This window comes from Ascaphus truei, chromosome 1 (genome assembly GCF_040206685.1).
Source record: "Ascaphus truei isolate aAscTru1 chromosome 1, aAscTru1.hap1, whole genome shotgun sequence".
NCBI lineage: Eukaryota > Metazoa > Chordata > Amphibia > Anura > Ascaphidae > Ascaphus > Ascaphus truei.
Window position 1 is genome coordinate 504,004,910 of NC_134483.1, and position 17,984 is coordinate 504,022,893.

A 17,984-nucleotide genomic window follows, 5' to 3' on the forward strand; every position below is an offset into this window, starting at 1 on the left:
TCTTGTTGAAGCTCACCCCCTCCCACATTTAAATGGTTAAAAGCTCACTCCATAGCATCTCCCACTCTCCGGGGAACTTGCTTGCTTGCAGTATGATTGTGACAAATCTAATACAGAGTGCTTTTCCTGGTAATGTACAGGTTAATAAAAGCTTCAATCAGACTTAGAACTATGCAACTAATTTTGATAGATTTATTATAAATCATTCTTCCTGGTAATACACAGGTTATTAAGAATTTATATTAGTGTTAGGGACCCTTGAGATGTGGTCTGCCGTGTAGTGGCTCAGGGGCTTACAACACTTTGGCCAAAATGTTAAACTAAAAGACCATTTTTGTTTAATAGATATCTATACATATATATTTAGGCACTGTACCGTGTATAAGTTTCACTGGATGTGCACTGAGCTCTGCCTGTGTTTCATGTTCTGTCTCTGGTTTTAAATATATATTGCCATGCTCAGTAGCACTCCTCTGTGACACTTATACAGTATGCTTATACATATGTTGTGGTTAATTTGGGGGTTTAATATGAGCTTGCAGGTGTCCTGTATGTTTTGTGATAATTTGTTGCCAATATTCCCAGCAGTTTGAGCTGCAAACTCTAACAATAGATAATGTTAACGTAGTAATATAAGGATACATTGTAACTGCTGAGTTACACTGACTGAGGGATTGATTGAAACTGGAAGGCAGCCATTTAGTGAACCCTGGGAAGCAGGATCATTGTTGATTGATCACAGGAGCACCAATCAGCAGTTTAGGACATTTGTTTTCAGTAAAGGTAATCAAGGGCTAAATATATTAAAACAAAAAAAAAAAAATATTTTTTTTTTAAAGTTCCACTTGTACTGCTTCTTTAATACTGCAGAAAGCTACCCTTTTTATTAACATGCCCGGAATCAGCCTCTGTTTTGTACTGTACTTTGCTCAGGACAGAACATCATCTACTATATATTTGTGAAAGCACTGTATGTTTGTCTGCATGGCCTGTGTCCCTAGCGGCAATCTCATTGGTCCCTTGGGCCGCCCGCCCCCGCACACCTTTCATTGGCCTGAGGCAGAGTGACGGGCCAAAACACACACACACACACAGCGCTCATCGTGACCCCGCGCACCTCCTCCTCTCCCCGGGTCTCCCGGTTTCCCGCACTATTTCCTCCCCCCCCTTCCCCTCCCCCCCGGCGCCGCTACAGTCAGCTCCCCTCACCTCCCCACGGCTCTCAGCACCCATAGGCCACTCCCTCACCCGCGCTCTCCCTCACCCCCTCCCCCCCCACACACACACAGAGCACGCGGCTCTCCCCTCACCCGGCGCTCTCCCTCACCCCCTCCCCCCCCCCACACACACAGAGCACGCGGCTCTCCCCTCACACAGGCCGCTATCAGTCCCCGCGGGTGCACCTCCAGCTGTCTCCGCCTCTCCTCTGGCTGTCTCCGCCTCTCCCCGCGAGAGGCCCAGCACCTCCTCACCGGAGCGTCTCAGCCTCGCCGCGGAGGAGCCCGAGGTGGAGGAGGAGGGCGGCCGGGACCCAGAGGAAGAGGAGCGCGGCCGTGTGCAAGGTGAGTACACGCAGGGGAATGGGTTATTTAACGTGTCCCTGACTCACCCTGCCCTTTGCCCCCCCATCCTCCCTGCCTCCTGCCCTTTTCCCCCCCTGCCCTTTGCCCCCCCTGCCCTTTGCCCCCCCTGCCCTTTGCCCCCCCCACTGCCCTTTGCCCCCCCTGCCCTCCCTCCCCTCCCTCCCCCTGCCCTTTGCCCCCTGCCCTTTGCCCCCTGCCATCCCTCCCAATGCCCTTTGCCCCCTGCCCTCCCTCCCAATGCCCTTTGCCCCTGCCCTCCCTCCCAATGCCCTTTGCCCCCTGCCCCCCCTGCCCTTGCCCCCTGCCCTCCCAATGCCCTTTGCCCCCCTCCCCTTGCCCCGTGCCCTCCCTCCCTCTGCTCTTGCCCCCTGCCCTCCCTCCCCCTGCCCTTGCCCCCTGCCCTCCCTCCCCCTGCCCTTTGCCCCCTGTCCTTTGCCCCCTGCCCTCCCTCCCCCTGCCCTTGCCCCCTGCCCTCCCTCCCCCTGACCTTTGCCCCCTGCCCTCCCTCCCCCTGCCCTCCCTCCCCCTGCCCTTTGCCCCCTGCCCTCCCTCCCCCTGCCCTTTGCCCCCCTGCCCTCCCGCCCCTCCCTGCCCTTTGCACCCCCCACCTGCCCCTCCCTGCCCTTTGCCCCCCCCCGCCCCTCCCTGCCCTTTGTCCCCCCCACCCCTCCCTGCCCTTTGTCCCCCCCACCCCTCCCTGCTCTCTGTCCCCCCCACCCCTCCCTGCCCTCTGTCCCCCCCACCCCTTCCTGCCCTTTAGCCCCCCCCCCTCCCTGCCCTTTTCCCCCCCCGCCCCTCCCTGCCCTTTGCCCCCCCGCCCCTCCCTGCCCTTTGCCCCCCCGCCCCTCCCTGCTCTTTGCCCCCCTGCCCCTCCCTGCCCTTTGCCCCCTGCCCCTCCCTACCCTTTGCCCCCTGCCCCTCCCTGCCCTTTGCCCCCCTGCCCTTTGCCCTCCCCGCCCTTCCACGCCCCTCCCCCCCTCCGCCCTTCCACGCCCCTCCCCCCCGCCCTTCCAAGCCCCCCCCACCCTTCCACTCCATACCCCCTGCCCTTCCACGCCCGGGCAACGCCGGGTATACCAGCTAGTCTAAAATAAAACAAGGAGAATGTCTGAAAAGAATCCTTAAGGAACAGTTTCCAGTTCTTGTGCTAAAGTCAGTGATATCTCATTTCTGTGCTTGAATTACTTTCAAGATGACTCCTGTTTGTCCTTTATATTTTATAATATATATTCTATAATATATTATTATAAAAGATTCCCCGACATAAAACCTGAGAAAAATGGCACTGGGTGTATTAATGAGAAATGTCAAAATTCAAAGCAATGACATTTTCACAACAGATGCAATTTGTTTGTAGCAGTGAAGCAGGTTTACACCACAGACCCTATCATGTGTGGCCACCACAGACCCTATCATGTGTGGCCACCGCAGACCCTATCATGTGTGGCCACCACAGACCCAATCATGTGTGGCCACCGCAGACCCTATCATGTGTGGCCACCACAGACCCTATCATGTGTGGCCACCACAGACCCTATCATGTGTGGCCACCACAGACCCTGTCATGTGTGGCCACCACAGACCCTATCATGTGTGGCCACCACAGACCCTATCATGTGTGGCCACCACAGACCCTATCATGTGTGGCCACCACAGACCCTATCATGTGTGGCCACCACAGACCCTATCATGTGTGGCCACCACAGACCCTATCATGTGTGGCCACCACGTACATTTGTATGCACACCGTGACTGTTTTGTTGGTTGATCGCACATGAAAGAAACCTAACACAAATACCACCACGTTTATATTTCTACACTCCAAAATTGTTACTCAGTAGCTGGAATATGCATTGCAATGACTGAAATCCTATTTTCACACATTTCTCTGCACAGAAACAATCTGTAGTGTGTAACCTCGTCCTTGGCCAGTAGAAATTGCAAGAGACAACTCCAGATCTAACCCAACTTCTAGTGCAGCCTATCAGCAAAGAGATGTAGCCTGCCTGATGGCCACTGATTCTTCTACATCACGCAGGTGTGTACTGTAACAGTATGTTATTCATTTTCAATACTTTTATTGAGTTTGGAAAACAGATGCAATTTGTTTGTAGCAGTGAAGCAGGTTTACACCACAGACCCTATCATGTGTGGCCACCACAGACCCTATCATGTGTGGCCACCGCAGACCCTATCATGTGTGGCCACCACAGACCCAATCATGTGTGGCCACCGCAGACCCTATCATGTGTGGCCACCACAGACCCAATCATGTGTGGCCACCACAGACCCTATCATGTGTGGCCACCACAGACTCTATCATGTGTGGCCACCACAGACCCTATCATGTGTGGCCACCACAGACCCTATCATGTGTGGCCACCACAGACCCTATCATGTGTGGCCACCACAGACCCTATCATGTGTGGCCACCACAGACCCTATCATGTGTGGCCACCACAGACCCTATCATGTGTGGCCACCACAGACCCTGTCATGTGTGGCCACCACAGACCCTATCATGTGTGGCCACCACAGACCCTATCATGTGTGGCCACCACAGACCCTATCATGTGTGGCCACCACAGACCCTATCATGTGTGGCCACCACAGACCCTATCATGTGTGGCCACCACAGACCCTATCATGTGTGGCCACCACGTACATTTGTATGCACACCGTGACTGTTTTGTTGGTTGATCGCACATGAAAGAAACCTAACACAAATACCACCACGTTTATATTTCTACACTCCAAAATTGTTACTCAGTAGCTGGAATATGCATTGCAATGACTGAAATCCTATTTTCACACATTTCTCTGCACAGAAACAATCTGTAGTGTGTAACCTCGTCCTTGGCCAGTAGAAATTGCAAGAGACAACTCCAGATCTAACCCAACTTCTAGTGCAGCCTATCAGCAAAGAGATGTAGCCTGCCTGATGGCCACTGATTCTTCTACATCACGCAGGTGTGTACTGTAACAGTATGTTATTCATTTTCAATACTTTTATTGAGTTTGGAAAACGTACTTTGTGTGCCAACTACATATGTTGCCTGACTACACAGTGTCAGTGCATTTTTGCAGTCTTGTGCATTAGTGTTCCCTGATCGTAACAACCGCGTTCAAGTGAATGGCTGAGAGGGAGTAATTAAGTACCCTTACACTTTGAGAATTAGGCAAGAGAGAAAATGCACTGGTTGTCACTGAATTCTTGTACATTGAGTGAATCAACCCCAATAGATCATCATTTGGAGAGGTTTTTGGTTGGAACAATTGCTCCCCAATGTTGAGAACCAGCTAAATTCCCTGAGCATCAGATTTATTTACGGTGTTGCAGACAGTTCCCTCTGGTAGCAAAGGGATACATAACATTTCTATTGCACCATTAAAGTAAAAAAAAAAATACCTTGACTGCCCAGCCATTTTTAACCTAAAACAAAACTTTAGACTTCGTAAAAATCCATTGACATTGTTTAGCATTTATGAACTCTTCATACAAACTGCAGTAAGTATTGCTCAGCACTTACCTTTTTCTGTTTTGCCAAAGCATAGTTTTAAAAGAGATAGATAATCTGAATAAAGGATACTAAAGCTCCTGTCTGTGATTGCCAGGTGCCAGAGGTTAACCCTGAGATCATCCGCTGACATGTATGTCTCACAGTCACTGTTGACAGAAATGGAGTTGACATGATACGTGTGACCATTAGAAAATATCCGCCTGGGGCTAACCTCAACCATTAAATCCATGGGCTTTAAAACAGGCACCTGTGAAAGAAAGAAAAAGAAATGCAGTCAAATATTTCCCCTACAGAGGCAACATTTTTGGCTTTAAACAGGTTATGAGCCACAGCACATTATAGGACCATGAACTGTAGGGCCCAGTCACATTCAGAAGTATATTTAAGGCAGCAATCCTAGCCGTTTGTTTATTTCATTTTTTTATCTTACCTTACCGGAGATGTTTAGTTAGGACATATTTATAGGTTTTTCTATACCATTTTGACACACACAAAACATAAATATGGCAGCGGACTACAAACATGGCTGCTATGGTCACCAATAAAAAGCTGCAACATCAGTTCTTCTAATGGCCACCATGGCGAGTCCTGATCCCTGTGGCCAAATTGGTTTCCCAGTTTGCAGGATGGACTGCTGGCCCTCCCGAGGCTCCACCACTCCTGTCTCCAGGAAAACCACTGATGAGCTACGGGGAACCCTCAGTTAAAATAAGATTGAAAAAAAAAAATGATTTGCTTCTTAAATTAGATGGATACTTAGATACTTAAAGAGAAGATGTTTACAATATACAAAAAAAATCTGCTCTTGGTGGGAATCTCCACCAAACTCTATTCAAACTCTAAAAAGATCTGTGACAAACCAACTAAAAACGCTCTTAATGTTGATACAAATCCGTAGCATTGAGCATCATTCCATTGGCATATATTTGTAATGACAGGCTCCAAACCTGAATTTTATACATCCATACGCTTAAAGAAGCTGTCCCCCCCTGTTTGTTTTTCTTTTAACCTTGTACCCTCTTCTTATCCCCTTTTCTGTATCAGGATGGGACCTTGGAGCTGGAACGCTAAAATGTTCAGTTCGGAGATACTTACAGGTAAGAGTAACATGTTGCCGTCCCGTTTTGCTGTATATCTAACCCCTCCAGTCACCCGTTGTGGCTTCCTATTGACCCGTGTGAAACCGGGGATTTAAAAACCAGGAACTACTGCTCGGGAAGCGGCTTATGGAGATTATTAATGTGTTTCAGCTGCGGGGTGCCCCTGCATTCCATCCTGGTAAAACGAAAGGCGGGGTACTGAGGGGGTGGGGAGGTGCCGCTTTAACACGATTCTCTGTTCAATTTGACGACAATTACATTTTACATTTTTACTTAGATCAGTGTTTCTCAACCTTTTTTAATACAGGGCACCCCTTTCGAGGGGATCCAATTTCTGGGGTACCCCATCATTTGATCAATTGTCACATTTTTTTAAAGTTCCAATAAAATTGGATAGAAACTGAAGAGAGGTATTTAATTTCAATATTATTTTACACCAAAATTGTTATCATAATTGTAAAATTCAGTTTTTTTTTTTAAATTTTAAATTCAATGCAAAAAAATTTTTTATATCACAAATACAAAGAGAAAAAAAGATTCCTCCTTCACTGCACTCGGTACCACCAGATTTGTAGAGTGGAAAAATAAAACGTAACCTTTTCTCTTCCATTAAAAAAAAACAAAACAAAAAAAAACTTGTATGCACATATATTATTATTATTATTATTATTATTATTATTATTATTTATGTTTAACCCACCAACATATTCCATAGCGCAATACAATAGGTTTGGAGGACGAAAACAATACAATATCAAACATTAACATACATTGTTACAGTAGGTAAGGAGGGCCCTGTCCCAAGGAGCTTACACTCTATACGGAAGTGTAAATGGAAACATGGGATACAGGGGGATGAGAAGGTTGGTGTGTTTGGGATAGCTGCTCGTTAATTGAGGAAGATTGTATTGGGATTGTGCGGAGATACAGCTGTGAGAGCAGGTAAAGTCTGAAGATGGAAATGCTTCAATATACTGTAAATCGGAAATATTTTACCCACGACTAATACCAAAGCAGCTGTAACATCAGCAAACGGCAGCAAATCACACCCTTTGGCTGCTGCCTTTGCTGCGACTTGGGTGTTGTTTTCTAATGTCTGAGGTGAACTGAACACAGCTGAGTATCAAACAGATCCCCACAGCAGAGATGCAGGGGGGAGGGGCTGACGATCTCCAGGTCTTTGTTGTGTCTGTCTTTTCCTCATGATGTTAACCCTGTCCACCCTGGCTTAGTGGACAAGAGCAGTGAAGGTGCAGCATATTGGGGAGAGTCTCCTAGGTGGACGCCTTTGCTGCGACTCAGTGTTGTTTCTAAGACTTGTTAGCCTCTGTACAGAAAATATTAATTTTCTATATTGTATTTATGCATACTACTGTATCTTTATATAGTGCCACCTAGGTCAATAGTGCTTTACAATACACGTGACATAATATTATAATACATAATGGGAATAAGCGCTTAAGACATAAAATAGGAAAAGGAGTCCCTGCTCCGAAGAGCTTACAATCTAAGTTGTAAGTGGGCAGAACTTAGAGAGACAGTAGGAGGGTGTTATGGTAAGTGTGTCTGCAAGGGGCTAAGGTCGGTGAATATGAGGTGTATAGTATCAGCCAGCGGAGCTACCCATATGCTTCATTAAAGAGGTGCGTTTTAAAAAGGTCCTAAAGTTGGAGAGAGACGGAGCCCGTCAGATATTGAGGGGAAGGACATTCCAGAGGTGTGGGGCAGTGAGTGAGGTTTTAGGCAGGGGAGGGCTTTAGATACAAAAGGGGTAGACAGAAAACATCCTTGAGCAGAACGCAAAGGTCGGGCAGGTGCACAGCGAGAAATTAGTGCTGAGATGTAAGGAGGGGCAGAGGAGTGTATAGCCTTAAAAGTGCGGAAGAGAATTTTGTAAGTGGTACACAATGATAGGCGCTAGGAACTTTATTCATTCAAACTGCTGTTTTATTATCTTGTAGGCACAGTATCACATTCACTATACAAAGATCATCTTTTACTTCCAATAAAGTGTCTTTGGTCTATGCTGTTTGCACGACTTCCCTAGTTGCCTCCATCTCGGCCCACTAGGGAGGCGCTGTGGCTTTACATTCACTAATCAGTTTACAGATTCCTTGTGTTCTAAAGCACTAGTACTGCTCCAAATCCATGCGGCCCCTGATGGGCCCAGTACTATTCCCTTGATCAGCCTCCATATTTTAGGGCAGCCTGCCATCTCGTGGCCTTCAGGATGAGAACGTGTAGGGGTCCACCGGTGGCGCGGGGCTGCTGCTTGGGAAGCTCCCTCTGTCTCTCAGGATAGCTTGGGAGTAATGCCAAACCATCTTGATGGGACTCTAGGTAAACAGGGTACTTTCCCTAACTGAAAACAATAAAAGGGATGGGGAACCTATCTTATGCATAGGGGCTTACATAACTATTCTGAATGAGATCCCTCTTCTTCAGCTCCTCATGGGATCTACCTTCCAGAAGCTTCCCCTCTGTATTTATAGCCTAGCATGATGTCACTGTCTCCAGGCAGAAGGGAGCGGGGCTTAACTTCTGCTAAATCAACCCGGCACCATGTGATAGAGAAGGGGCTTTACTGCCCATAAGGCCCTAGTAATCCCAAGGGGGGGGGGGAGTGGGTTATATATGTAGCCAGGTCACCTGATGGCTACTTTTCTGCCCTTGGGCTGGAAGTAAACCCTGGTACAATCAAGTTGCCAGTAGTTGATATGGGGTTTTCCCCCTCTGAGGAGCTGCACTTGAGTGACAGCGGGTGGTGGTGACATCAGGCCTGGGCATGACCAAGCATGAGCCAGACCTGGCGCCCTCCTCCTGGCTGTACTTAAGGGCAGTACCGCCCCAAATTGGTTAGTGTACCTTCTTCCACTGAGAGATTCAGGTCACACAGTGGAAAGGCTGAGATTGGGCCTTCTCCAGTCCTCTTCCCTCTGGGGGAGAGTGGATGTGGACCATACCTCTGCATCTGCTAGAGAGGTGGGGAAGAGCTAGGATGGCTGTGGGTGCCCTTGGCCTGTAGTGACAGTCCAGGGATCATCCTTCAGTGAGAGCTGAGAGTACTGCATCGGGCAGAAGCCTGCTGTGTAACTGTGCTGTACAGAAGAGTAATACAGCCGTTCCTGTTTACTGTACATATACCTCCTGTCTGGTGCGTGGCCTTACTGGGGGTAGAGGTAATAAGTTCTACCGTGGGAGATCACCTCCAGTTCCTGGAGCCTACGGCAGATGGAGGCGCTGCACTGCTAAGGAGATATGTGGGGTATGAACCCCAGAAGCCTGTTCCTGTGCCCCAATACCATCGGCGGATGACTCAGCCCTCCTGTTACCAGTAGGTATCATTCACCACACGACCAGTAATGGCCAAATCTCCCACCGGGAGGGGGAAGCACTGTTTTATATATATATATATATATATATATATATATATATATATATATATATATATATATATATATATATATGTAATGTGCAGCCCTTTTGATGGCTCAAGGGCCTCACATGCTGTTTTGAAGTATAGCATGTTGCTTAATACTGCTCCTCAGCAATTGTGTTTTTTTTTAAAGAACTGCAAATTTCTTTAAAAATATTAGGGGACTTCTAAGAACCTCAGCATACCCATCCTATATGCCTAATATTACTACCGTTGTAGTAACGTAGGTACAGTAGTATTTATCAAAAACAAACAATCAACATTTAATAAACTTTTACAATTATTTTTAAACTTTAAAAATATAGAAAAATACATAAATATATAGCAAATAAAAAGATCACTTGTGAGCACATTCACATGTCTTAGACAGGTCTGCAACCCTGCCTTTCACCATTATCATCTAGCATACAGTGCTTCCACTGCAGCAAGGGATTCTGGGAAATGACATGCAAATGAGCACACTGTTGTTACCGTTTGCCTGAAATATATACATAGTAAAAAATATATTGTACAAATATACAAAAATATGTATTTGTGGAAATCCTGGCAAAATCTTGCAAAACCCCACAGTTGGAGAGAACACAGATTGAACACCACTGCTACAAGAATAGTTTTATCCCCTCTGCGTTGTAAATATATGGGCAGAGGGAGCCTGGTGAATCGAGATTGGTACAGTAATGTTCTGTAGGTAGAGTACTGCAATAGGAAATGCTTTCAGACAGGACAGAGCAATTGAGATAGGAAGGGTAGAGAGAAGGCATGTTTGGGTAGAGCGGATTGTGCGTAAAGGAGGGAGATTAGATTTTGATCCAATTTATATATGACTTCTAGGAAGACATTTGACTAAATAAACATGTGATGCTGAATCTTTATTAGTTTTTTGTTTTCCTGTGTTTCTCACACCTCCTTTTGGAAAAATTGCACTTTTCACCTCTTCAGGCCGTGAGTACCATGACCCTTCTGGAACCTGCTCACCTGGGTTACTGATCACTTGGTCCTAAAGTCACTTTGAGGCATTTGCTCCCAAGCACTCAACATTCGCTCTTGAGCACTAAACATGATCTCCCCTAGAAAACTGATCGCTTTTAAAAAGACATTACAAAAGCCGCTCGTGTTGTCAAGTGAACGCAATATGTATACTCGTGGGGTTAAGGTACAGTATTAAATAGAACAGCGCAGGGAAGCACAGAAAGTAACAGCTTACCTGTAATGATGTCACTGTGGAAAGATCTTTTAGTTTGCCTTCTTCATCTTTTAAGTTGTATCCTTCTGGTCTTTTATCACGCTCACTAATTTTCCATAACTTGATTGTTTTATCTGGGAAAAGACAATTATGACCATGTACATCCATTCTTTTAACTTAAACATTTTATATCAGCTTCTGTTTTAATATTTTTGTTAAAGTTCCCCATTTGCAAACATGAAAAAACAGTTCATAATGCATAAAGTGGCCTCTGCACTAAGCATCGCAAACTGCTTTTTTAGTGCAAAATTGGCGCATGTCAAACTCAATTGCACTTACGCATACGCCTATGAACTGAGCTCAAATGTCTCCTTCTGTGCCAGCTGCGTCAAAAACATTGCTTTCATTAGTTCAGCCTCACAAACAGGAAGTGCACTCTGTGTATAGATGTAAATGGTATGTACTACAAAATAATATTTCTGTGCACCACAAAATCAAAAGAAAATGCGTCAAAATCCTCTGCTGTAAACGCTTAAAAGGCTGATAGTGTTAGCGCCGAATTAATTTGCTATGTACCAAAATAAAATGTATTTGATGCAGCATGGATGTTTCATTATGTACAGTAGGTTAACAAAATCTATAACTTTTACAGTAGGGCTATTATAAATAATATTACACTAATATTTTATAATATAAGTAATACACATAATTCTGTTTTAATTGAAATAACAATAAATTACTGAATTACGAGGGTTGTGTCAATTTAAATTTTTTAAAACAAACTGGGGCCATACAGTATGTATGAATTCACATAAGGAACTTCATACATACAATGCACATTTTATGAAGCTTTGTTTTACTTTTTATCTCTGATCAAATACACATTTTTGGAAACCATATGTTGGTTCATAGACCCCAAAATGTTTCTTTAAAAATCAGTGTTATAGATAGCAAGGCCTGACTAAGGATTATAGTTGCTGATTTTTAACGTACTGTACAGTAGTACAGCCACTATATGCTCTGCGGCACAAGATAGTAGACAAAAGCATAATTAAATCCTACCTGAAGCAGAAACAGCAAAAGCTGTGGCATTATATCACAAGTAATGCACACAAAACAAATTATGATGGGTAAAAAAGTGACAAAAATTCTCCACAGTACAGTGTACAGCAAATACAAATATTACTTGTGAGAACATTCACATGTCGCAGACAGCTCTGCAACCCTGTCTTTCCCTAGTATCGTTTAGCATACAATGCTTCCACTGCAGCCAGGAATTCTGGGTAATAACATGCAAATGAGCACTCACAGTGTGTCACTCTTTACTTCTTGTCCTTTTTAATATGGACCCCTATTAACATATATGCCTGCTGTATTACAGGCATACCCCGCATTAACGTACGCAATGGGACCGGAGCATGTATGTAAAGCGAAAATGTACTTAAAGTGAAGCACTGCCTTTTTCCCACTTATCGATGCGTGTATTGTACTGCAATCGTCATATACGTGCATAACTGATGTAAATAACGCATTTGTAACAGGCTCTATAGTCTCCCCGCTTGCGCACAGCTTCGGTACAGGTAGGAGACGGTATTGCTGTTCAGGACGTGCTGACAGGCGCATGCGTGAGCTGCCGTTTGCATATTGAGCGAGATGTACTTACTCGCGAGTGTACTTAAAGTGAGTGTACTTAAACCGGGGTATGCCTGTACTCAGCTTCTTCAGCACAGCCAGGTTAAACAAGGTCTTTAACAGGTTAAAGAAGTGCATAGCCAGTAAACCTGAACGTGTAAACCCCCCAGAAATTCTCATATAGTATCTCAAATATCTATCCTGTGCTGCGCTTATAGTGCCGGCAACAGCGATTTCAAAACAAATGCATTGCCGCCATCGCGTGCGCTTATAGTTAGCGCGACGGAGTGACGGCTTGCTCGCGATCGCTGAAAGTCATCTCAATTTTATTTTTCCAGCGACCGCAGCCTGACATCACCGGCACGGCGGCACCGGCACTATAAGCGTAGCCTTAGTCCCCATAGGTTGTGGGCAGTGTGGGCATGATTCCTAAAAGGGAATTCATTCTAATGTTCAGTGTGTGGTGTTACATTGTTCAGCAGGTATGAACAATAAAGTTATAGTGGCCTCTCACTGAACTAAGGGGGGCCTATGACAAGAATAGGCTGGCTTACAAACCGCTCCCCAGGGAAGGAGGGGGCTGCTCTTCTATATAGTGTAGAGGAGTGAGTGTGCAGACACAAGTAAGGCTGCGGTCCCAGTCACCGCCACAGCGCACGGCTCGGCGTGCGCTGTGCTATCAAGCCCTGCCCCCCCAGTCCGGCCGGTCCCAGTCCCTACTTGTCGCTCACCTTTCCCCAGTGATGCGCGACAGGTTTTCAGGGAGGCAGGAGAATTTGACCTTGACATCTGCGACGGGGGCGTGGCCACGCCCCCCGCCGGCGGTTCAGCCAATAAGGGCGAACCAGCCGCGGGACGTCATGGCCACGCCCCTGCAAACCCACAGCCACGCCCCCTCCCGTCGCAATTCTTCCCTCTCCCCCCAGACCGCAGATCGCGGTGTAGCGCTGTGCACGCGCCGCCCTCGCGCGTGCCACAGTGAAGACTGGGGACTTGGTCTAAGGAGTGCTACTGGAAGGGATGCCAGAGTGTGCAGACACTAGAAGGATGTTCCACAGGAAGAGGCCAGAATATGTATACCCTGCATAGAGAAGTGGCTGAGGCCTAATCCCAGATGGGATAGGGTACAATGATGTACAATTCAGTGCATGTACTATGAAGATGAATACACCTCAGTCAGATATACACCTATTGTAGTCTTTGAAGCATGGTAATGTTAAAAGGAAGAAGATTTGTCCATGAGGTGCATCCTGAAAACCTCAGGATCCTCCTGGACTGGAGGCGCTGACCACTGAGGAAATCACCGCGAACCTGTCATGATATCCTCCCCACACCACCGCGGAGATCTTTGGCCTTCTGTTTGCCTCACAGGTATGACCACAGCAGCCACAGAATGCACTGGTAGCAAGAACATTTCCCAGATTGTAGGGGAAAGAGGGCTGCACACAAATAATGAACACCATAAACCAGTGGTTTTTAAGTTTTTGGAGTGTTAAGGAACCCCATAATTATATTGTGAAATTCTGCAGGGCTCCAACCCTCTCTAATAACGTGTCTAAGATCAGATGCATTGTAAGAAACCCCAACCCTCTCTAATAGCGCGTCTGAGAGCAGATGCATTGAAATGAACCCCAACCCTCTCTAATAGCGCGTCTGAGATCAGATGCATTGTAAGGAACCCCAACCCTCTCTAATAGCGTGTCTGAGATCAGATGCAGTGTAAGGAACCCCAACACTCTCTAATGGCGTGTCTGAGATCAGATGCATTGTAAGGAAACCCCAACCCTCTCTAATGGCGCGTCTGAGATCAGATGCATTGTAAGGAAACCCCAACACTCTCTAATAGCGTGTCTGATATAAGTTCCATTGTAAATTCTTCTGTATTTGGTACAATTTGCAAATTACCTGACAATTGTAGGGAATCCTTCAGGGATGCCCGAAAGGACCCCGGTTGAAAAACACTGCTCTAAACCATCTTGTAATTTCCTATGACCTCTAGTATCCACCCCATCAAAAAATATGTTTCTGGTCAGAAGTGCTGCCCCTTGCATTTAACCCCGTCTTGCACACCCCTTATGTGTGCAAAAAACCCTTGCCCTATTCTGAACAAATGAAAGCTGTATACAGTATATGATTTCTCCTGCCATTCAATGCTGGTGTCTGAAAGATATTCAACTGTGTTACAGAATCGAAATAATTAATTGGGTTCCAAGTCATTTCTCTGTGTAGAGGCAGAAACATGTACTTAATGCATGTGAAGCTAGAAAACAAGTTTTTTTTTACCGGTACAGCAAAGCAGATGATCTGTTATCCTACCATTTGTCGACAGAAGGGAGTGGGCTGCGTTCTGCTGGGGGAGCCATTTAATCTTGTTAATTTTTTCCTCTATTTCCAAGCTCTTCAGATAATCAAATTCAGGCTCGTGGCTCTGGAACGTGCTGTAAACATTGTATTCACCCTGATTGCAAGGTTCATTCTTACACTTTGGGGTGGGAAACAAAGAGAAAAAAAAACATAAAACTCATATACTGTACATATATTTGATTTATCACTGTGGACGGAACTTTCAGTGTAATACTTTACAAGCATTTGCTGATCATGTACAATTCGTATAAAAAAAATCTACTATAACTCTTTACACACCAGTGTCATTTAGCACACACCTTTTAGGTAAACTGAGGATTAAGCCACATTAACTCAGCTCTCTGACATTACAACGTCTAAACATCTTTTTTTGTTACTCTGGCAGAGGAAAGACTGGCATTTGTCAGCATCTACCTGTATTATCACAATCTTGATGTACTCATCTTAAAATTGTGGTAATAAGACGCTTTTTTTTTTTAATTCGGAACTTCGTTTCGTTTTTACAATGGGTGGGTAATATTATTTTAATTCACAAAAATAATTTTCAATAAAGTTTAGTGATTTGAGTTAATACAAGGACCCACTTCAGTTGGAAGGTCAAACATTCATGTCAAAGCTTACATGAAACACACCATAATATTACACCTCTAAATATTTGTCTTCAACAGGACACCTAATCCTGTTCCACTGACCTTGGAAGGACTACATGCATTTAATCTAGTTTATGATTTTCAAGCACTTTGAAGGCCAAGCACAAGGCAACCTCACTTCAATAAATATAGGAAGACTTGGACGGGGTGAGATAAAGATGAAGAGGTCTATGGGGGTTATTCATGAAACTGCGATAGGGCCCATCACGGCACTATCCAATTAAAAACTCCATTGACTTCAATGTGAGTTTCTCTGCCATAGTGTCCTGACCGGCATTATCATAGTTTAATTAATAGTTTAATGAATAACATCTCCCCCTCCCCCCATGTATCAAGGCAAAAGTAGTGCAATTCATGGGCAAACAAATCTGCACTATATTTAGCAAAGAAAAAAAATACAATTGGGATTCTTATACATCTGGAACATTTTATTGTCCCAGATTGCCCTGCTTTTGCTGTAATACATAAACCCCCAAATTATCCATGAACTAGGGTAACTTGTCTCAGTGTTCACTGCCCCAACTAAATGGGTAGTTCCCACATTAAAATCCATAACACAATGGCTATTTGGAAGACCTACCTCAGGATGGCTACTTGGAACACCTATCTCAGGATGCCTACTTGGAAGACCTACCTCAGGTTCCCTTTGGAATATAACAACACGACCCCCCTTATCGCCAGTTGCCAGCAGTTCTCCAGTGTGGTTGAACTCAACTGTAGAAATGATATCAGCTGGAAGAAAAAGAGGAAGAAGTTAAAACAAGAAGAAATCTCTAGAACAGACTAAAAAGCAATATTGGATTATAACAACCAGTAAAATAGTTTTCATGACGCCATCTACATTGCAATTGCAATTACTCGAGGTGTGCAATGCATGCAGAATACACGGAAGCCCATGTTTTCTAAGCAATGCTATTCCATACCACACCTTCAGGTGCTAGAAGACATCTTAGGGCCCTTAGGGCCTTAGTAAATATGCCCTGTAATGTTTTGCTTCCAAATAAAAGGGTAAAGTAAAAAACAAGTTATAGAGGGAAGGTACAGTGTATTGGGTCATAATTACTGCACAGCCTGCATCCTCTAAATGGAAAAAGGTGTAAACTATGGTAGTTCTGACATAGGAAACACCTCAGACAACCTGGATATAATCTACATGAACCTGTTGCTAATGAATGAACCATATATAAGCTACAGAAATGCAGTATCTCTTTCCTTTCCTGTAAAGTTTAAATACTTATTTATTTCAATTTTTTTCCCAAGAAACTCAGTCCTGGAGCTTGTAGGAACTTAGGGAGGACAACCATCCCAGACCTACAACCAGGACCTGCCGAAAACATATAGGGGAACGACGAGGAAGACCATCAAAGGGCGGAAAAAACAACGGGAGCAGTAAAGCTGGCTGGTTGTGTACTGTAAACAAAATTGGTCCACTAAAAGTTATCATCCTACCTGTTTTTGCTCTACTTTTTTTCACACAAATTAAGGGACCAATATGGCTACAATAATTATTATCTTCCTCTGTGTGAAAGCTCCGGTGAGCTGGTCACTAAGAACTTAATGGAGTGTTTATTTGTTATTCAGCCTTATATTGTTTATGTGTGTAACGGTTTTATCCCCCCCCAATCTCACATTGGCCCGGGTACTAGTAATAACCAACTCCCATTACGTGTGTGTGTGTGGTGGTGCACCTGTAGGCAACAGAACTTCTGAGTCTCCCGCTTGATGTTAGTAGGGGATTGTCAACAGGCAGGTAGCTGAGGTAGTGGGTGCGACTTCAACTTACATCATGTGCAGCGCCTCCACCTCATCAGGGTCTATGCTTCCGCAGGGAGATGGTCCTGGTGAGGAACTCCTTCTTGGTGGTGCCATCCACTTGCGAGTAATTTCACACTCACACAGTGGGGGTATCTTGAAACAGGGCATCTTTATTGTGGACGGTGATGTGGCAGACTGCCACATGCAGCTGCCGGCTTTAGCCACACATCTCTCCGTGCTGTCCCTTCGCCAGGTACGGCCTCCTGAATTGAAGTGGGGTTCCCTCTTCTCCTAGGGAGACCCTCTCTGCGCCAGGTCCCTGGACACAGAGTGGCTTGCAGGCTGATTGGTCAACCTGGACCTCTAGTTAATTCACTAGGGTCACAAATTTTTCCCACAATCCCTTATGCAGGCCATACACTTGTTCCACTGTAGAGAACACTGTAATTCCTCCAACTTACTAGTCGAACTCTTCTCTCACTACTAACTAACTGTGTTGTGCCTTATATATTTCAGGAGGCAGGCGCATCCCTGATGTCACTATCCAGGGACTCAGAGCATACAGCCACTCCCCTCCATACATAGGGCACCTCACCATTGGATGAGGGAAAACCTCCATAACTACTGCTGGCATACCTGTTCTTACCAGGGCTTACTGCCAACAGAGGGGAAAGCAATATACCATTATTATGCATGGCTATATGTGTATATGATACTAGTGCAGTGTTTTTCAACCGGAGTACTTAGGAACCCTTGGGTT

At 45.3% G+C, this 17,984-nt stretch overlaps 1 protein-coding gene across 3 annotated transcripts in view; it reads right to left on the bottom strand.

Annotated features, from left to right (window-relative positions):
* Window positions 1-17,984, bottom strand: part of PPP2R2C (protein phosphatase 2 regulatory subunit Bgamma) — a 214,630-nt gene that overhangs the window by 76,058 nt on the left and 120,588 nt on the right. For all 3 annotated transcript variants that reach the window (XM_075569696.1, XM_075569706.1, XM_075569687.1), the window contains 4 exons: window positions 16,104-16,201; window positions 14,772-14,937; window positions 10,845-10,957; window positions 5,174-5,351 (listed from right to left, as the gene is read on the bottom strand). In XM_075569696.1, the coding sequence (XP_075425811.1) occupies window positions 5,174-5,351; window positions 10,845-10,957; window positions 14,772-14,937; window positions 16,104-16,201 (555 nt within the window). The remainder of the gene's footprint in view (window positions 1-5,173; window positions 5,352-10,844; window positions 10,958-14,771; window positions 14,938-16,103; window positions 16,202-17,984) is intronic.